This window comes from Chrysemys picta, chromosome 10, assembly GCF_011386835.1.
Source record: "Chrysemys picta bellii isolate R12L10 chromosome 10, ASM1138683v2, whole genome shotgun sequence".
Lineage (NCBI taxonomy): Eukaryota > Metazoa > Chordata > Testudines > Emydidae > Chrysemys > Chrysemys picta.
This window is the reverse complement of record NC_088800.1, coordinates 14,388,702-14,407,911: the sequence shown is the minus strand read 5'-3', so window position 1 is coordinate 14,407,911 and position 19,210 is coordinate 14,388,702. Positions and strand designations below refer to the sequence as shown.

At 52.2% G+C, this 19,210-nt stretch overlaps 1 protein-coding gene across 8 annotated transcripts in view; it reads left to right on the top strand.

The window, feature by feature from the left end:
- NTRK3 (neurotrophic receptor tyrosine kinase 3) overlaps positions 1–19,210 on the top strand; it is a 324,926-nt gene that overhangs the window by 63,309 nt on the left and 242,407 nt on the right. For all 8 annotated transcript variants that reach the window (XM_005294882.5, XM_065559292.1, XM_005294879.5 and 5 more), the window contains exons 2-3: positions 8,154–8,228; positions 9,774–9,845. In XM_005294882.5, coding sequence (XP_005294939.2) covers positions 8,154–8,228; positions 9,774–9,845 — 147 coding nt within the window. The remainder of the gene's footprint in view (positions 1–8,153; positions 8,229–9,773; positions 9,846–19,210) is intronic.

Here is a 19,210-nt window from a genome sequence, read left to right as displayed (position 1 = left end):
CAGGTGTGGGTGAAGGGAGAATGCAAATCAGAGACCTGTGCTGTGGTGTTTAATCTCCCTACGTACAGCCAGGGTCTTCACTGTGCTATGGGCTTTTTTCTCTGTCTCTCCTGGGGCATGCAAAGTCGCTTGGCAAGGCTGCAGTCAGGATAGACCGTTTCCACTTAACCTTGCAGTGGTTTGGAGCATATCTTCAACTTCTCCTGGGCACAGGAGAGGAGAATCCAAAATCAGATTCCACGATAGCTCTCTTCTGGGGCTGAGAAGCAGGGCTGAGTTATGGCAAATAAGGACTGATGTCTAAGGAGAGGTAAGTTTTTTGTTTTTCAGTGTTCTCAGCAGTGAATGAGCTAGTTCTGGATGTCCCACGATTGTGACCTACACTCTGCCTTTCCCCTAGGGCAGTTGGGGTCAAGGAGAAAGCTGAAGTCCTCCTATGCAACACATGCTAGACAGCTGACTTGGGTAGCTTAAGAATGCTACTGAGAGCCACAGATGTCCACATTATCTGGGCAGTGAAATTTCCTGCCTCTGCTGGACTGGAACTGTAGCAGTCTTGGGGAGAACTGCCCTGAGGTCTGCCTTTGACCTTGACGGAACTAGCTCTGCTTCACCTTCCCACCCATATCCTCTGGCGCCAACAGCTGACTGAGATGGATTGCCATTGGCTGGACGTTTAGGAATCAGTAATGAATTGAACTATGAATAGCCAAAGGCCAGTTACTTAGGAGCCACCATTAGCTGAGTACCAAATGCCCCAGGGATTTGAATGCAGGTGGAGCTTTGTGGGTATGCAGACCAGTTTCTCTTGGGTTCCTGAGTGAATCTGAGAGCTTTGAGGGGAAGGAGTGACTGCTGTTCACTGAAGCACCTGCCCCTGCCAGGCGTGGGGAGTCCAATACAGTCCTCCCTGATGTTGCCTCTAAGTCCACAGGCACTGGCCAACAGGAGACATGATGTTTGATACATGGGGGTTGTAAATGACAGGAATGGGGGGCGGGTCTATGTTCACCGGGGAGAGAGACCTCGAGCCGTGCACAGCTCCTGCACTATCAGGCCAGTGTTTCCCAAACTTGGGACACCGCTTGTGTAGGGAAAGCCCCTGGCGGGCCGGGCCGGATTGTTTACCTGCCCCGTCTGCAGGTTCGGCCAATCACGGCTCCCACTGGCCACAGTTCGCTGCTCCAGGCCAATGGGAGCTGCTGGAAGTGGCGGCCAGTACGTCCCTCGGCCTGCGCCACTTCCAGCAGCTTCCATTGGCCTGGAGCAGTGAACCGCGGCCAGTGGGAGCCGCGATCGGCCGGACCTGCGGACACGGCAGGTAAACAAACTGGCCCGGCCCGCCAAGGGGCTTTCCCTACACAAGCGGCGGCCCCAGTTTGGGAAACACTGAGATAGACTGACCGTACCTGAACACTAAGGCAGGAGGAACAGAGACGCTCTGTGTGGTGGCCTCTTTTATCCTCACTGGAAGGCAAAGGCCTCTTCACACGCACCCCCCTTCCTGCCTACCAGGAAGGGTTTAGCAAAAGCCAGCCAGTGCAGGCTGGTGGGGGGTGGAGCCAAGTCCATTGCTGCTCTGATCTGGTGGAACTTGCCAGGAATTGTTCATTTATTCATTGTCAGTTGTTGCCTTTGATCCCTGGACTGAGCCTCTGAGTTCTGAGGTTTTCAAAAAAACTCATCTGAAAATTAAAGGGCAGGGGGGAAACTGCTCAGCGCTGACTGTGAACATCTGGGCAGCAGCAACCTGCGTGAAACTGTTCAGCCGTCACTCGCTGGTGTGACTGGGGTTATAACCGAGGGGGCTCCTAGAGAAAACTCCGGGTGCTGCAGGGGCGGGGTGTAGGTGCTCTCCCCTGAGTGAGTGCTGACCCCAGTGCCCCAGCACAACACAGCAGAGCAGTGTGGGGGGGACTCAAAAGGGGGCAACCAGGCCTTCTGAATCTGTGCTGACTCCAGTGCCCCAGTGTGGGGGTAGGAAGTGATGAGCAGCAGGAGCAATGGAGGTGATGCCCTCTGAGTCAGTGCTGACCTCTGTGCCCTAGCACGGTGCAGGACCCTGGTGTGCTGCTGGAAGGGGCCGTTCTTCAGATGGAACATAAAACCAAGGCCCTGTCCACAAATCCCACGGCACTCCTTACCAGGGTCGGAGTGGTAGCCCCTCAATCCCTGGCCGTACTCCTTCCATCTCAGGGAATTACTTTGCTGGCTCTAAATTTCCCATGTGGTTTCAGTCCGAGAGAGGATTCTTTGTCACTTCCTCTCTGTCCTGAACCTTGTGTCATGTCGCTGTGCGGCTGCCTGCATCTTCCAGGCTAGCAGAGGTTAAGTTCAGCGGAGGAAGAGTGACCCCTGGACGCAGAGCTAGTTAAATGCGTTGGGATCAATTGGCAATTCGCATCAGTCTTCGCTAGTATCGTTGTAACGGGAGTGGCACCGAAAGGGTGGTGACGTGGGCAGAAGCAGAGTGCACTCTGTACTGCAATCATTAGCAGGATGATGGGCGGCTATAGAGATTGCCTGGAGACGTCACCAAACACCGTGGAATTGACCCAGGATCTCTAGCATCCTGTCTGCAAACAGCAGTGGGTCCAATGGATTGTCAGCGGCTCATTGGTATTCCCGCAGGTAATTGCTGTTTTGCATTGCAGTGGCCTCCCAGATCGGCGCGCCAGTCACAAAACATGCCGAAGTGGGTTTCAAAAGAAGTCCTTGAACCTATTGACTTTTTTAAGTACCCGTCAGCCTGAGTTGCATGGCCTGTGGCTTTCTTTCTCCTGACAGCTGGGGAGAGGCAGAGAGCTGGATTCAATTGGCTGCTGCTTTTAAAAGAAGGCCCCCTTCTCCCCCCCAATACCTCCATGTTCATATCTGCATGGTCTGAAGCTGGTGTGACAGACAGTTTGTTTATAATGCTAAACATATCAGATAATTGAAAACTAATGCTCCTGTCTAGATCACTAGACATAATACGCCTGGATGACAAATCAATTTCCTGGTTGCCCTACAAGGGTGCGGCGTCAAATGCGCGGCTTGCATTTGCATTGTGCGTGTGTTTGTTTGAGTGCTGCTTGCTTGCTGGAATCCAGCGCTTATTTGGCAGCCCAGCATCCAAACACAAATATGGGTCTTGAGCTGCGTGTCTCTAAAGGGGCCATGTCATCTGCTCAGGTGTCGTGGAGAGAGAGCATCCTCATGGAAGTCCACTCCAGACTAACTAGGCAAGATACAAGTTGTGTGAGTGTGTGTGGACTGTATGTAGAATGTAGTGTAGGCACCTCTCTGGGCATGTCTCTGTAGTGTAAGGCATAGAGCTAGGAAGGCGTGTAAGGCGTAGAGCTAGATGCCTTCAGAGGACTCCAGTGAGCTGGCAACTTATGGCCCAACGGCTTATCAGTTCAGTGTGGGAGGAGCTTTGCACGCCAACCCATGTTTCCCATTGAGCTTGCTTAGCCGGTGAGTGTGTCTGTTAGTGTGAAGGGTGTTCTTCCCCCAGGCTTGAGGATGGGGAAAGCGCCTTCCTGTTTCCAATGTGAAAACTCATGTGGGAGCAGAAATTATCCCATTGTCCTGTGAAGGGTGGTGAGAGGGACTGGGATGAGGAGCCTGTCACCTCTTGGTCACTGATTCCAGTTCAACCTAGGTTTGTATGTGTGTCTGCTCAGTGGACCACCTGTGATGTATTGGTGGGTCTTGCCCCACTTCCCTGTAGACAAGGGTCCACTTCACACAACTGACCATTGTCGTGGATGTTAACTAGCCCTTTGTTGGCTGTGTCAGCAATGAGGTCAAGCCCTGAATGCGCAGGGGAGACAAAACTCTCCTCTGTTCTCTAGGTTGGGCTCCCACCAGCTCAGAGTTGAGGCCCACGAACAGGAGTCTGTGCTTATAGGGGTATATCTGTACAGCTAGTGGTAGTGAGTCTCAGAGCCCGGGTTGACAGCTGTGTAGACTCTTGGGCTCTGAAGCCTAGGGAGGGACGGGCTCCAGAGGCTGACCTCCAGTTTGAGCCAGTGTCTATACAGCTGTTTTTTGCACTGTAATGCGAGCCTCAGTCTGTAGACCCGGGCTCTGAGGCTCGCTGGGTAGACATACCATAGAAATTAAACAATACGGCAGTGCCAGCTTTGTTTTTTCCTCCCCCATTCTCTATAGCATGTCTGTCTGACTGCCTCAAGTGCACGAGGAACTCATTGTAAAGACACATTTTACAAACTAAGCCAGATACCATGTCACATAAACACTCCCTAGCCAGCAAAGAGTAGAACCCCACCTGTCACTCCCATTAGCAGAGTGGATAAATATAGGTATGCTGTGTTGCTGTAGCCACTTCACCTTGAATGGCCCCTTGAAATGTGTGTTAACTAGTTATGCCAAACAGCTTGTTCCACCTTGTATTTAGCTGTGACACTGAGTGCATTTCCTTGATCCGAAGAGCTCTGTATAAGCTCAAAAGCCTGTCTCTCTCCCCAACAAAAGTAATATTACCTCTCCCACCTTGTCTCTCTGGATTAAATGTATGACCAGGTCCTTCCATTCCTGTTATACGGTATATCGCAATCACCCCAACCAAATCACCTCACCCCAAACCAGAGGTGGGCAAACTACGACCCGCGGGCCTCTCCTGCCCAGCCCCTGAGCTCCAGCCCTGGGAGGCTTGCCCCTGGCCCCTCCCCTGCTGTTCCCTCTCGCCCCGCTGCTGGTACAGCGCTCTGGGTGGCGGGGCTGTGAGCTCCTGGGGCAGCGCAGCTGCAGAGCCCGGCCTGACCCAGTGCTCTGTGCTGCGCGGTGGCGTGGATGGCTCCAGCCGGGCACCTGTCCTGGCGCTCTGGGCAGCGTGGCTCTAGCGCTGCCAGCCACCAGTGCTCCAGGCAGCCCGGTAAGGGGGCAGGGAGTGGGGAGGTTGGATAGAGGGCTGGGGAGTTCAGGGTGGTGGTCAGGGCGCGGGGGTGTGGATAGGGGTCAGGGCGGTCGGGGGGTAGAACAGGGGGTTGAATGGGGGCAGGGGTCTGTCAGGAGGGAGGGGGGGTTGGATGGGGTGGCAGGGGCAGGGGTTCTGGGGGTGGTCAGAGGCCTCCCGGGGCAGGACCTCAGGGGCTGGGCAGGAGGGGCCCGCGGGTTGTAGTTTGCCCACCTCTGGTTTGGGGTGAGGGAGCAGGTGGGGTTGAATGGGGGCAGGGGTCTGTCAGGAAGGAGGAGGGGTTGGATGGGGTGGCGGGGGCAGTCAGGGGCAGGGGTTCTGGGGGTGGTCAGGGGACAGGGAGCGGGTGGGGGTGGATGGGGCAGGAGTTCCAGGGGGGGCATCGGGGCAAGAACCAGGGGGGTAGGGGTTGGGGGCCAGGCCACGCCTGGCTGTTGGGGGAGGCACAGCCTCCCCTAACCGGCCCTCCATACAATTTCCAAAAGCCGATGCAGCCCTCAGGCCAAAAAGTTTGCCAGCCCCAGCCTCAGCCCCAAACCCTGCTTTGCAAATCCAAGCTCTTGCCAGGAAAGGAGGGCGGGGTTGTATGGACCCCATCCAGCGCTTGGCAGGGAACGAGTTATCCCTCTTCCTCCGGGCTGGAGGATGGCCCCCTGGACTGGGACTTGTGAGCTGGATTCAGATCCCTGCTCTGATACACTCCCTATGTGACATTTAATCTCTCGGTGCCTAGCTTCCCAGTAAAATGGGGACAACGATAGCTCAGAGACTCGTAGACTTTAAGGTCAGAAGGGACCATCATGATCATCTAGTCTGACCTGCTGCACATTGCAAGCCCCAGAACCTCACCCACCCACTCCTGTAATAGATCTCTAATAGCTCCTTGCCTCACAGGAGCGGGATGAGGACAAATCCGCTAGAGAGTGTGAGGTGCTACAGGAATGGGGCCGTAGAAGCAGACCAATCCCAGAGAGAGCTTACACAGCCCAGCGGGCTCTAGGCAAAGCGGCTGCGGGGGAGTTGCCGTGGAGCCAGGTTGCAATGGACAAGTGGCTTTTCTTCCTCCCCCGTCTCCCTGCTTCTCTTGCTGGTGGGTCGGGTGGGGAGCTCCAGGTGGGGTAGTGACAGCAGCAATAGCTGCTAGCAGGGAGGCTAAGGGGGCGAATGGTGCAGAAAGGGGCAGAACAAAGGAAGCTTCTTCAGGGGTTCACTCACGCCTGGGCTCCCCCTCGTCCCCCCCTACACCTGTCTCAGGCACCTACTGCCCCCATAACCCTTTCCCCCAGTAGCCTCAGGCTCTCTTTCCCCCTCCCTTCACCATCCCACCCAAACAATCTCCCCTCCAGACTCTGCTACAACACCCCATCCCAACAGCCCCTGCTCCACGCTGGCTGCCCCAGGCTTTTCCCCCAAGCCCTCCTTGCTTTTGTGTGTCTCTGGGTATGGGGACTAGGTTCCTGCCGCTGCCACAGCTGCCCTTCTGCTCAGAGCAGGGGCGTGTAGAGGGGAAATCATTGACTTTTCCCTATCGCAGATGGAGCTGCTCAACTCCTGGGAGCTCTTTTACTCCTTGGGTTTGGCTGGGGCCAGTTGTATCTTGCACCTTACCTTTGGCTGATAGTGTGGCCCCTTAAAAGGCCAGGATACTCTTAACACTTTGGTGTTGCACAATATAGCCCCCCTCCATTGGTGTTTAAACTCCATCTACGCATGCAGAATCCTTGCCCGTGGCAAGAGGCCCGTTCCCAGGGTACTGGGGTAAAGCGGTCTCCTTCGTGAAGCTGCCGGCATGGTCTGTAGCAGGTGAAGATAGAATGGGGCAGCTGCCTCTCCGGATCAGTCTGGAGGAATTTATTTATTTTAAGATTCATCTGTTTCATTATTGCCCTAGCCACAAACTTGGGCACGTGTCCATATCATATCTCCATGGTGCTGTTCCTCCTTACTCCGGCTCTGATCGAGGGAAGAGCAAAAGTTACAGTTACTGGAGCAGGCTACTGCCTTGTAAAGGCTTTGTAAAACTGTGTCCCGTGTGTGTAGCAGCTGAACATCCCCTGTGGAGAGAGCAATAGGCTTCCTTGGCCCCATAAGCCTTCTGGTGCATCTCAGCTCCACCTCCCTATATGATCCCTGTGACCTTCAACTTCCCCTGGCTCCAAGGGGCTTTTGAAGATGAGCCGCCACTCAAATGGTTCTTCAGTGTCATGGAGGTCACCCGTAGCAGGAGCCCCACAGGCTCCCCTGCTTAGCCCAAGACCACAGACCTGCCGCTGACTCCTAAGCTGTTGTTCCCTCACCCAGTGAAAGACCTGCAGTGGCTCTGCACGCTTAACTTTGGGGACATCTCTGCCCCATTATATGCAGGGGTGCCCCTTCTCCATGTGCTGAAGAGCCTGCTGATTGGAAACGGGAAATCTGATCTACCGTTGTCCATACAAATTCTGGTTGGTGGATCTGCTGTCTGGGGGCTGGAGAGCCCTCTGTCCTTTCCCTGGATCAGTTTGCGATGAGGGCTGCTTTCAGAGGTGTCTGCCTTCCAGAAGCTTCAGAGACCAGGAGCCCCGAGGTGGGCCCTTAACTCTGGCTCTTGCACGTGGGGATGTTGTATGTTGTCGCTGGGCTGGACCCATATTTAAGACGGGTTTTTTGAATCTGGGGGGGTCAGAGCTGAGTGCACTTGAGCCCTGAAGGGACCTTATCTGTTTGTCGGGCAGCTCAGCCTTTTGCCCAGTGGCGCTAGTGTCTCTCATGTGGGGATCTTGAGCCTTATCTCTGCTTTACACATGGGCAGAGTGAGACACACACAGAGGGGAAATGACTTGCCCCAAACTCCTCCCTCCCATTTGGCTACATTAACCATTAGACCCAGGTGCCTCCATTGGCCCCTTAATCAAATATTAAAGGACGGGATCGGAGAAAACCCAAGGTGATGGCTTGACCCCCCAAAGCTGCAGAGAATTGGAAATAATAAAAGAAACAAGAGAAATTGGTTTTTTGGGGGTTATAATGGAAACCACATGAGCTCCAGGGTGTGGGAGCAGCAGCTTATGTGGGTGTTGCATATGCAATAGTGTCTATTCCCCATACCCTCCCCCTGCCTAGGGCTTTGAACAAAGCCAGGGAGTGGACGTCTCCTATAGACAGTTTCCTGGGTGTTTCCTGTGTCACGCAGCACTTCACCTGACTGTCCTGTTGTGCCGAGGGCTGAGCTTTTCCTTCCTCTCCACAGACACATAGAGAACTGGAAGAACTTGCAGACGCTGAATGCTGTAGACATGGAGCTGTACACGGGACTCCAGAGGCTGTGAGTATCATGCATGTGCGAGGGCGAGAGACCTGAAGGGTGGTGTGCGGGCAGCCAGTTCAGGTTGCAGCAGGGAAATATTGCTCCTTTCATCCTACGGCCTCTGACCTATGATGGTGAGAGCGTGGCTGACTGTTCCCAGGCAGATGTAGAACCTTGCCTTTCTCCTTAACTTTTGCAGCTTTCCAGTCCTAGATGGAGCCCTGGTCAGGCAGACTGTGAACTTCACACAGCTCTGCCAATACGCTTCAATCCTAACCTGGATCACCCCCTGCTAGGCCAGATCTGGGTCCATACGCTGCACTGCTCTCCTAAGATGTGAAGCGCCAGCTATTTCTATCTGTCTGGTTACTTCCATGGCTCCCATCACAGTAGCAGCTGAGTGCTTCGCAGTCACAGCGACTGTGTCCTCAGCATGCCCTTGTGAGGTAGGGAAGTATTCGAATCTCCATTTTACAGAGGGGGAGCTGAGGTAGTGATTCGTCAGTCTGCGGTACAGCCAGGAACGGCGCCCAGACCTTTCAGATCCCATTCCAGTGCCTTAAACTGGAGCCTCTCTCGAGCAGACGCTGAATTATATTGGGCGATGGTTCTGTAATGTGGACAGACGTCCACCAGGAGTTAAGTGGTAACTCTCCAACCTCATTTCAGTGGGAAACCTACAGTATATCGCTCAGCTTCCTGTACTCGGCTCTCCAGCAAGCTGTGCACCGAACCAATCCCCAGCCTACGCAGCCTGGGCTGCTGGTTGAGATTTAGTGTAGGAAAGCTGCAATGGAGTCTGGTATCTTGTCCGTAGAGGAGATTAAGAAATCATGGCCGTGGTGCTGATTTAGCTCTGCTAGAGCACAAGAGGAAGAGAATCCTTCTTGGCTCTTCTTATCATGGTGGGAAAAACTCACTTGTCCTCAGGTGCTCAAAGCAAAGGGATTTTCTCCTGAGTTAAATGTGTGTGGTGCTCCCCAAAAGATGTATATGTCCATCACAGATCTCTAGAACAATGAGCCCAAGGAAACTCTGGACCAGAAGTAGCAAGGACCATGGGGGGTGCAGTCAGGATTGAGGGACACTGGCAGAGATGTGTTTTGGGAGCTCAGGACTGGAGTAGCAGGGAGTGCGGCTGGCAAAGACCGAAGTGCATTGATAATGCTACGTGGGGAAGCCCAGGGCTGCAGTAGTAGGGCGTGCTGTGGGTCACGATTGCGGTGCATTGGCAGAGCTGCGTAGGAGAGGCTTGCACGGCGGCTGCTCATGCTACACCTGCTCTTGACAGTACTAGGTCTATCAGATTAAATTGAGACAACCAGACTCCTCTCTATTTGTGACCTTACCCAGGTCTTCTGAGGCAAGCGATTAAAGGGTTCAACCCTCCCCACGCTCCCTAACTCCCCGAGCGTCCGCTCCTGAAACTGTCTTGCTCGGCCTGTCACTTTCAGTTTTATGGGCATTGTCTCTTGACCGTCTCCTCGAGTTTAGCAAAGGGTTTTGAGTGCCCATTGATCCTCAGTCTTTACTTCATCACTGTCCTTTTAAATCTCCTTGCAGGACAATCAGGAACTCAGGACTTCGCAGCATCCAGCCGCGAGCCTTTGCCAAGAACCCTCATCTGCGCTACATGTGAGTAACGTTGCCCCCCTGCCCTGCTGTTCCCTTTGGAAAGGTTATCTCCAGTGCTGTCACCCCTCGGGGGGAAGCCAGGGGCAAGGGTGAAAGGAGAGATGCAGGAGGGAGAAGGAGCGAGCAGTAATGAAAGGTGAATTAAGGAAGGGAGTAGAAGAGAAGAGTGAAGGGGATGGGGGACAAGGGCACAGAGAGGGAGGTGTGGGGAAAGCGAGAGCACTGAACAGTTCTCTCCTGCTGGGAAGCTGACACATTTAGGTGTCTAAGAACTGGGCTGGCTTTGATTGTGGCTGTAACGAGCGCTTGCCTCATTAGCACCCCTGCAGCGGCCAGCGGAAGTTTCCCTTTCTGTGGAGTTCAGGGGACTGCGGGCGGGGTGGTGGTGGCAGCGTGCCCTAGTGCAGAGCCTGAGCCTGCACCGCTCATTAACATTTAACAAATACAGAGGGCTTTGCAGACACAGATCTTGCTGTCGCTTCAGGCACGTGGCTGACAGCTGTGCTCCTAATTATTGACTCGTTAAACGTGCGTTTGAGGTGGGCCCCGGGCACAGATACTTCCTGCTGGAAGTTATTGGAGGATAAGGGAAGATGGTAAGGAAGTGGTGCTCTGGAATTTGGTATAGGAAGGCGGCAAGCCAGTAGGTAGCGTCCAGTTTTCCAGAGGAGTATCTGGGAAGGTGGGACTGTGTCCCATGGAACGTACAAGCACTGGAGGCTGATGGGTGACATCTCTCTCTTCAGAAAAGGCTGGAGTACCAGCATGTGTGCAAAGCACATCAAGGGCCTGAAATAATTTGTCTGAGTGAGTGATATGGGATCAGATCCCTTTGAGCTCCAGCATAAGGACTAGAGGCGGGCTGATTGGTTATTGTGAGAGTTCTGGTGCATTGTGTGCACATGAGCCCATGTGCCTGCTCTGAATCGTATGCTGTCAGCCATTTCAATGAAAACTGGTCATAACTTAAAAAAAAATCATCTTTCTGATTCTATGGGCATGTGTTACCACCCATATGGGCATGTTACTGGTGAAAAGAGATGGGGTTTACTTGCCACTTGATTCCGTGTGCAGAGCTCATGTTAACACAAATGCCTAAAAGCTTCATTGTGAAAGCTAGTTACAGTTGCTAAGTGACAGCAGTGTACTTACCTAACAGGCCATTTGCAAAACCCAAACACTTAAAATCAAACACATGAATAGTTAAGGACGTCACAGAACTTGAACTGCCCACCTAATAAACACACACTGCTCTTACTGAGCAGAAAGGAATGCATATTTCATCACAATACAACAGTTTTAATTCTGACCCATGGATTTTTTTTTAATGTATACTCTTGGCTATTTTGGTTGGGAAATCTAAATATTTTCTTTGATGAGATACTGTTGAATGGGGAAATTGCATAATGCATTTAGCACTGGACAGTTGAATTGTTGGGTAAAGTAGCTATGGTTGCTGTTTCTTGGGAGTAATATTGTCTAGAATAGGTAAGGAGCATAACTATTGATTCCTGGTAATGTTGTGTAGGTGAACTTGCATTAGAGGCTGATCAATATGTGCCATTAGTGTGTACATATACAATTATTACTTCTCTTTCAGAAAGAGCTCAGTTTTGTAGTTTGAGATGGTTGGACAGATCACTTTTATTTTGGGTCAGAGTGAAGGCTGCTGTGTGGTGATGAAATGTCTGTTTAATATGTGGGCCATGTAAAATTTAAACATCCTTAGCTTGAGATTCCCTTCCTTGCCTTGAAGTGCTTGGGTCTGCTACTATAGGTACCTACATTGTTCAGTTACTATCCTTAACTTTGTTTGTTTGTTTGTTTAAACTAAGTAGCTGGGCTCCGGTGGTATGTCCTAGGCATGCTTCAACCTTCACGTGGGAGCACGGAGCTAGAGAGGAGGAAATACGTCTGTTCTTCTGACTGTTGTACTCCTGTCCAAAGAAAGCTCAGCCCCTGGTTCTGGTTGTTTGTTCAGACACATCATCTTGCTGTAGGGCCCTCTCCATGCCTGATGGTCACGGTTACCTTCTTCTTATAGTGTCTTGGATCATCTCTGGAATTACCTGTCTGCTCCCTGGAGAGCTTCCCTGGTCACCATGCCAGCCACTCCAATGAGGAGACCTCTCCTAACTCTGGGGCATTTCACAGTGTGAAGAGCGGTTGATTTTGAAGTAAGAAAATGTAGCGTGATGATGGGAGGAGCCCAGACGTTGGGCTCTCTGTCACGCTTTGCTGTTCATCTTGGTGTCTGACCTCACGAAAAGGCTGGAAGTTCTTAGCTCTTAAACTTCCTGGTCCTAGAGGAGAAGTGGCTTTAGTGATAACACAAAGAGGTGATTTCTGAGATAGCGGAGTGAGATAGATGGGGCAGGGCAGGGTTCTGAGTCCAACTGGACCAGGATTTGGGCTGCTGCTGGTTGTCTAGATGGTCTGCCCTCCGCTTTACTATCTAAGTTTCCTGTGGCTCCCTTGTCTCGGAGTGTGGCAGGCCATCTCACCTCAGCCATTGGATCTGCCGCATGAACATCTGGTGGCACTCGGGGGACCCCTCCAGAGCGACTGCATGTGAGACTGCGCCAGCATGGCAGGGCAGCTTTCAGGCTCCTAGCCAGCCGCTGCCTCGGAAGGAGTTCAGCCTGCTGGGGACCTGACATTTTCAGAGGCAGCCTCACATTGGAGCTGGGGATAAAAGGATTAGTGGAAATGTCACTCTGCTCGGAGTCTCAGGCTGCTATAGCTGGGTTGAATGGCTGGTGAGATCAAGGAATACTGCCCCAGTCCCCAGCAAGGGGAATGGCCTCCATGAGCCACAGCCAGTTGCATGTCAGGGCCAAGCCTTGCTGGGTGGTGTTGTCACGGTACTTGAGGCTCAGCTAGCCAGGGCTGTGAGAAGTGGAACCCAGGGGTCAGGGGAGGATGCAGCATTGCAGGGGACATCGCCTCTTTGCCCTCCACCACCTCATTTGGGGATCTTGTCGCTGTGTGTTCGTTGGAGGTTTGGATAATTTGCAAAGGGATTCTGAGGCACCGAACACCAAGTGCTTGACTGGCGAATTACTGAGAAGCTGAATGGGGAAGATTGAGGGGCCACAGTGCAGGTGTGTTGGGGCCCAGGACTGGAATCGCAGGGGGTGCTGGAAGCTGGGATTGAGGGGCAGACTTGTATCTTGGGGAAAGCTTGCATAATGATTTAAACTACTTTACTGATTGATGGTGGGGGGTTTTCCTCTCTGGGGGAAATCCCAACACCATCCACCTCTCTATCTTCTCTCCCCTTCCACCCACAGCTTTGAGAGAGGCTTCCTCCTGTCAGACAAGCTGGGTTTCTCTGCCTTCTCCCAGCTTCTTCTATTTCTGTTCCTTTCTCCGTGCATTTACAAGTCTTCAGACCCCAGCTGTGCAATCAAGATGATCACTTACTCCAGCTCTAATTGTAGGAGCTCTGGTTTGTTGGGGTTTATTTAAGATAATGGCTCTGAATGAGTTTTTCCCTGCACAGAGTAAGAAAGGGAAGGTGAAGCCATTGAGAGGTTTTACAGCGTTCAGCTTCTTGAAGTGTCTGAATACTCCAGTGCCCCCTAACAGGGGACATAGCTGCCCTTGAGTGGTTAGTCGGTCCTGCGCACAGTCCTTGGTATCTGATGTGTCAGGGGGTGGGTGGGAAGGGGCGGAGGGAGCAGTGAGTGACTGATGTAAACAAACCCTGGACTGGAGGTATATGGATCCATAAATAGCCTTAGCCTACTGTGACATACTATACCTTGGGGGAGTGTCTTGTAACCCCCATAGTCCTCATTTTTATATAATTGTGATCTTACATATAAAGCATGCCTTGTAAGGTATCGGGGAAAGGTTATGATCTGCTGAAAGTCATTTCTCTATCCATATATGTATATCATTAATGCATATGAAGTTATGAGAATTGTGGGTTGTCACTAAAACATGTTGTAAATTGGGGAATCAGACCGATATTAGCCCCCCAGAGGCAACAGCAAGGAAAGTAATCAACACCTGGGCGGGATGTCAATCAACCCATCAACAACCATTGTCCAGCAAGGGAGCTACAATGCAATGACTCACCTGCATGGGGCCACACCAGGGGAATTGCTCAACCTTGCCTGGAGACTCCACATGCCTGGACTTGTGCTTCCCAAGCACATGGGTCTGAGGTTATAAACCAGACACAGGGGCCACATGCGGGGTCTTTCTCCTTCACCCACCCATGCTGGAAGCAACAAGAACATTGAGAAGACTTAAGCAGAGAAGATTGGCCCAGATTTCAAGGGGGAAATCTGTATACTATGGACTGCAGTATCCAGTGGGGTGAGAAAAACTGCTTAATTTAGATGTTGCCCAGTCTAATAGAGTTGAGAGTTTAGACCAGTGGTGGGCAACCTGCAGGCTGCATGCGGCCTGTCAGGGTAATCTGCTGGTGGGTCGAAGACAGTGTTTACATTGGTTGTCCGTAGGCATGGCCACCCGCAGCTCCCAGTGGCCGCAGTTCCCGGCCAATGGGAAACACTATAAACACTGTCTCGCAGCCCGCCAGTGGATTACCCTGATGGGCCACAGGTTGCCCACCACGGGTTTAGACTGTGTGGTTATCGTTTCTTTTCTTTTGGTAACTAGCTCTGACTTTTTGCCTATCACTTATCATCACTTAAAATCTATCTTTTGTAGCCAATAAACTTGTTTAACTGTTTATCTTTACCAGTGAGTTTGTATCAAATGTGGGGCAAATCTGCTCAGGTTTTACAAAGGCTGGTGTATCTCCACTTCCCATTGATGAAGTGGTGAACCAATTAATAAATGTGCACTACTCATCTTGAGTAGTGCAAGACGATATATTCCTGAGGTACAGTGCTGGGAGCTGGGGACAGGATTTGGCTCTGGTGCCTTTCTCTGCGTGATTCATGAGTGGCTCTGGGAACATTCATGCAATCTAGTTGGGTGTGAGGGTCCACATGCTGTTGTGCTGAGTGATCACAGCGCCTGGAGGGGTTTGTTGCTGATCACTTGCAAGGCATTGTGGGAGCCAGCCCAGGCTGGAGAGAATTAAAGGGGCAGAACGGTCCCACAGTCCCAGGCTGCGCCCCAGGGATCCCGTCACACCCACCTCTGGGAGTGAGCAGAGCTAGGTCTCCTGGCCCACTGAGTCTGTCAACAAGGGGACAATTATTCCCAAATGTGTTTGGGGGGTGGTTTTTCTAAAGTGGATGTACCTGCCCCACTGGTAACTGAACTGAGGCCACTGAGGGTATGTCTGTACTGCAATTAAAAATCTGTGGCTGGCCCGGGCCAGCTGACTTGAGCTCGCAGGACTTGGGCTAAGGCGTGTAAACATTCAGACTCAGGCTGGAGCTCATTCAGGGACCCTCCCACCTTGCAGGGTCCTGGAGATCAGGTTCTAGCCCAAACCCATACGTCTACACTGCAGTTAAACAGCCCTTAGCCTGAGTCAGCTGGCCCGGGCCAGCCGCGGGTGTCTAATTGCCGTGTAGACATGCCTTAACGCCTTTGTCCAGAAGCTGCTGACAGGAGGGGGATAGATTTAGGTTTGATCTGAGTCAGATTCAGACTTGTGGCCTGTGGCAGGTTTTTGCCAAGACTCTGGAGGCCTCGCTATTGGGCAAGGGCCCCACAGTGATTCTAGTCCTTGGCCCCTTTACTGTGCAGTCTTTGGTGTCATCTTGGCTAACACCTGGCTTGCTCTGGAGATCCACTCACAGGAGGGGTCTACTCTGGATGCTGTGAGTCTGATGTGTATTGCGCATGGGCTTCAGTGATCCAGTCAGAGTTTTGGGCCTGGGCACCAGGTAACAAGGATCAGGTCAGGCAGAGACTCCCCAGCCAAACAGTTTCAGATCAGCTCAGTTAAGCACAGGGAGGATTTGCGCTTTATGTGATCAACTGTCTTTGAGCTCCAGGTCTTTCCAAAAAGCCTGTGGGATACTGTAGTTGCTAAATTTGGGGGTCCTTTGTTACTCCATGCCTCTGCCCTAGGCTCTTCCGGAGCTGGGAGGGCAGGGTTATCAAGCAGAGCTGGTAGGATGCAGGGGGCCTCTTTGGCTAACACAGCTGCCTTCCCCTCCCAAGTAGGAAAGTGTGCTGCCTTTGTCATGGATGTGCCATGCTCTAAGGAGCTGAGATCTCCAGTTCCTGAGGTATGTCCAAATGAGGCCCATATATCAAGGGAGTTGGAGGGGAAACCATCTCTCTGCCCTCTCCTTTTCCCCCACCACTCAGGCAGAGCTTCTGCAGAGGCCAGGGGAGACCCATTCACTGTGCTTCCATCCTGGGATCTGCAAAAGATGGAACTGCCGTGAACCCCTCCCTCCCAAAGCACAGTGCTGCCTATGCCAGGAGCCCAGAGTTCTCATTGCAGTGGGGGACACCCTCTGCATCAGTGGGGGAGAGGATGGCTGTAGGATTTATGTTTTTCTGTCTTGTTGACTGAACTGGACCTTCCCTCTCCCCATCCTCCAAAAGATAAACATCAACCTCCATCTGCTCAAATAATGGGAGAGAATAGGAAACAAATGTCCTGGGGAGACAAGGACTCTAGGAGCTTAGCTGACTGTCTGACACAAATCTGGTAGGTCTCAGATCCTTTTTGGGGACTGGGCTACCACGAAACCCACTGCTACAAGTGATGCTCAGTGGCCCTGCCATTGTGAGGGCCTCAGCAGATTGGCCCAGGATTGTCTGGGCTCTAGAGGTTGAACTCTGTTCTTACCCCAAATGGCTCAGGGCTGAAACAGTCAATGGAGTGTGATGGCATGTAGGAAGCTCTCCCTGCAGAGGTTATCAGTGCCAGGGCTGCCAATCTGGCACCAGAATCGCCCCCAAGAGATAAAAAGAAAAGGACAGCAATAAAACTGAGAATAAAAACAATCGGGTGGTGTTATCTGAGGGAACCCAATCCGTTGCCATTGTCAAGGATGTTGGGGATAAGGTCTGAGGGCTGGACTGGAAATGCAAGCTAGAGAGGAGAGAAGGAACCACAGTGCCACAGACTGGTGTGCGTTAGATATTAATGTATTTGTATGTCTGCTCCATCCCTCCCATCAGGTCCATAGTTCCATGCTGGTTGGGAGGCCTGACAGTCTCACCCCTTCCTTTCCATTCAGATAGGCTGATGCTGGTCCCAGAGGTGTAAGTCCCTTCAGCCTCCCTTGCATCCCCTTAACAGCCAATGCTGGTCCCCTGTCCCCAGCTCCTTTCCTTGGACTGAGAGCTGAGTCCCTCCCCGTGAACCCCATCGCGTTCTACCCCCCGTCTCAGGTCACCCGCTAATAGAGTGTGACTCCCTCTAAACACTTTCTCGAATCATTGGCTCTCAGTCAGCCAGTCTGTAAAGCGCCTGTTTGTATTTGCAGAGAATAACCACATGCACCTTATTTATTGGCGTAGTAAAGAAAACAAATTAAGGCCCTGTAATTACAGAGTCAGGTGCACTCTTAAATAAAGCTTAAGTAGTCAGAATTCCATTTAGACTATTAATAATTGCTTTTTCCGCCTGCATTCTGTGGCTTCTTTTCCCCCCTATCTGTCTTCTGGAGGCTTCTCTGCGCTCTAAATTGGTTCATAGGCTGGCCGAGACACTGTTCCCATTCCAGAGCTCTCGCTTGGCAGGGCTTGCCAGTGTGGGGATGGAGGCCTTTGATAAAGCAGAGCCATGTTTTTACAAACTGTAGCCAGGTTGGTAAATACAAGGGACATGGAGTCTTTGTGGTGACTCCTGCCCACTCTGAGTAGCGGGGTGGTGGAGTGATAGAATCCTAGAATATCAGGGTTGGAAGAGACCTCAGGAGGTCATCTAGTTCAACCCCCTGCTCAAAGCAGGACCAATTCCCAACTAAATCATCCCAGCCAGGGCTTTGTCAAGCCTGACCTTAAAAACCTCTAAGGAAGGAGATTCCACCACCTCCCTAGGTAACCCATTCCAGTGCTTCACCACCCTCCTAGTGAAAAAGTTTTTCCTAATATCCAACCTGGACCTCCCCCACTGCAACTTAAGACCATTACTCCTTGTTCTGATACAGGGGTCGGCAACATTCGGCACGCGGGGTCGCCAGGGTAAGCACCCTGGCAGGTCGGGCCAGTTTTATTTACCTGCTGACGCGGCAGGTTCGGCCGATCGCGGCCCCCACTGGCCGCGGTTCGCCATCCCGGGCCAATGGGGGCGGTGAGAAGCGGCGCGGGCGAGCGATGTGCTGGCTGCGGCTTCCCGCCACCCCCATTGGCCCGGGACGGCGAACCGCGGCCAGTGGGGGCCGCAATTGGCCGAACCTGCCGCGTCAGCAGGTAAATAAAACTGGCCTGGCCCGCCAGGGTGCTTACCCTGGCGAGCCGCATGCCGAACGTTGCTGACCCCTGTTCTGATAGATTGTTTGTTTGGCTTTTGAATGCTGCATACATAGGCTGCCTTCTGTCCCACTGTGGTTTTTTTCATCTTCTCTTCTGTGTCTGTCACTTCTCTGCTCACATAGATTGGGGGTGGGCTGAAGGGGACAGACTTATGGACGTTAAAAGTGGGAAAGGCCCACTGGGCTAAGTGTGTAGGGAACTGCTTGGCTTGGGAGGAGGATGGGGTGGATGATCCAACAGGCCTGTTCCATTGCCAGCTTCTGTGATGTAGTTAACTTAGACCGCCCTGGCCATTCACCGTGGCATGCTGATGTGGATATACTTTATGAGCATGGCCTTGGCCCTGCTGTCCTGGCCACGTTCTAGTCTGGGAAAGCACATCCTGATTACCTGAGGTTCACTTTCTGTTTTTGACTGGATACAGGATTCTTCTCTGCCTCACTTCCTGGTCTGTTCGGTACAGTTGCTGAGTGCTGTTAAAGAGCGGCTGTATTCCACCCCAGAACCAACTGCATTCCAGTGCGAAGTGAAAGAATGAAGGGTTGCGTGGATAAGTGTGGTCTGTGCAGAGTTTTGGACTAGAATATTCTGGAGAAGCATTGCAGGATTATCTCTAGATCAAGGCAGGACCATGACCCATGACTCCTCCTCTGGATACCGCACAGTCTAGAGATCAGGGCTGCTGAGTCACTCTGTGCTCATTGTATTGACACTTCATAAAGGCACTCAGACACTAGAAGCACCCTTCCAGCTCATACCCACACATATTCAAGGACTGTAGACACTTGAGCCATAGTGCTTGTGAGGTTTGTGTGTCCCCTCGTGTAACTGCACAGCCTTTCCATGTGCGTTATTGTTTAAACTACTTTGCCCTGGGTGGCTGTGTGAGCTTGTTCAGGATCTCGGGGTGAATGGATAAACAAACAAAACACCAGACGTAATATTGTTTCGACGATGTTCAATTGCTTTTCACAAAAATCACTTGCCCT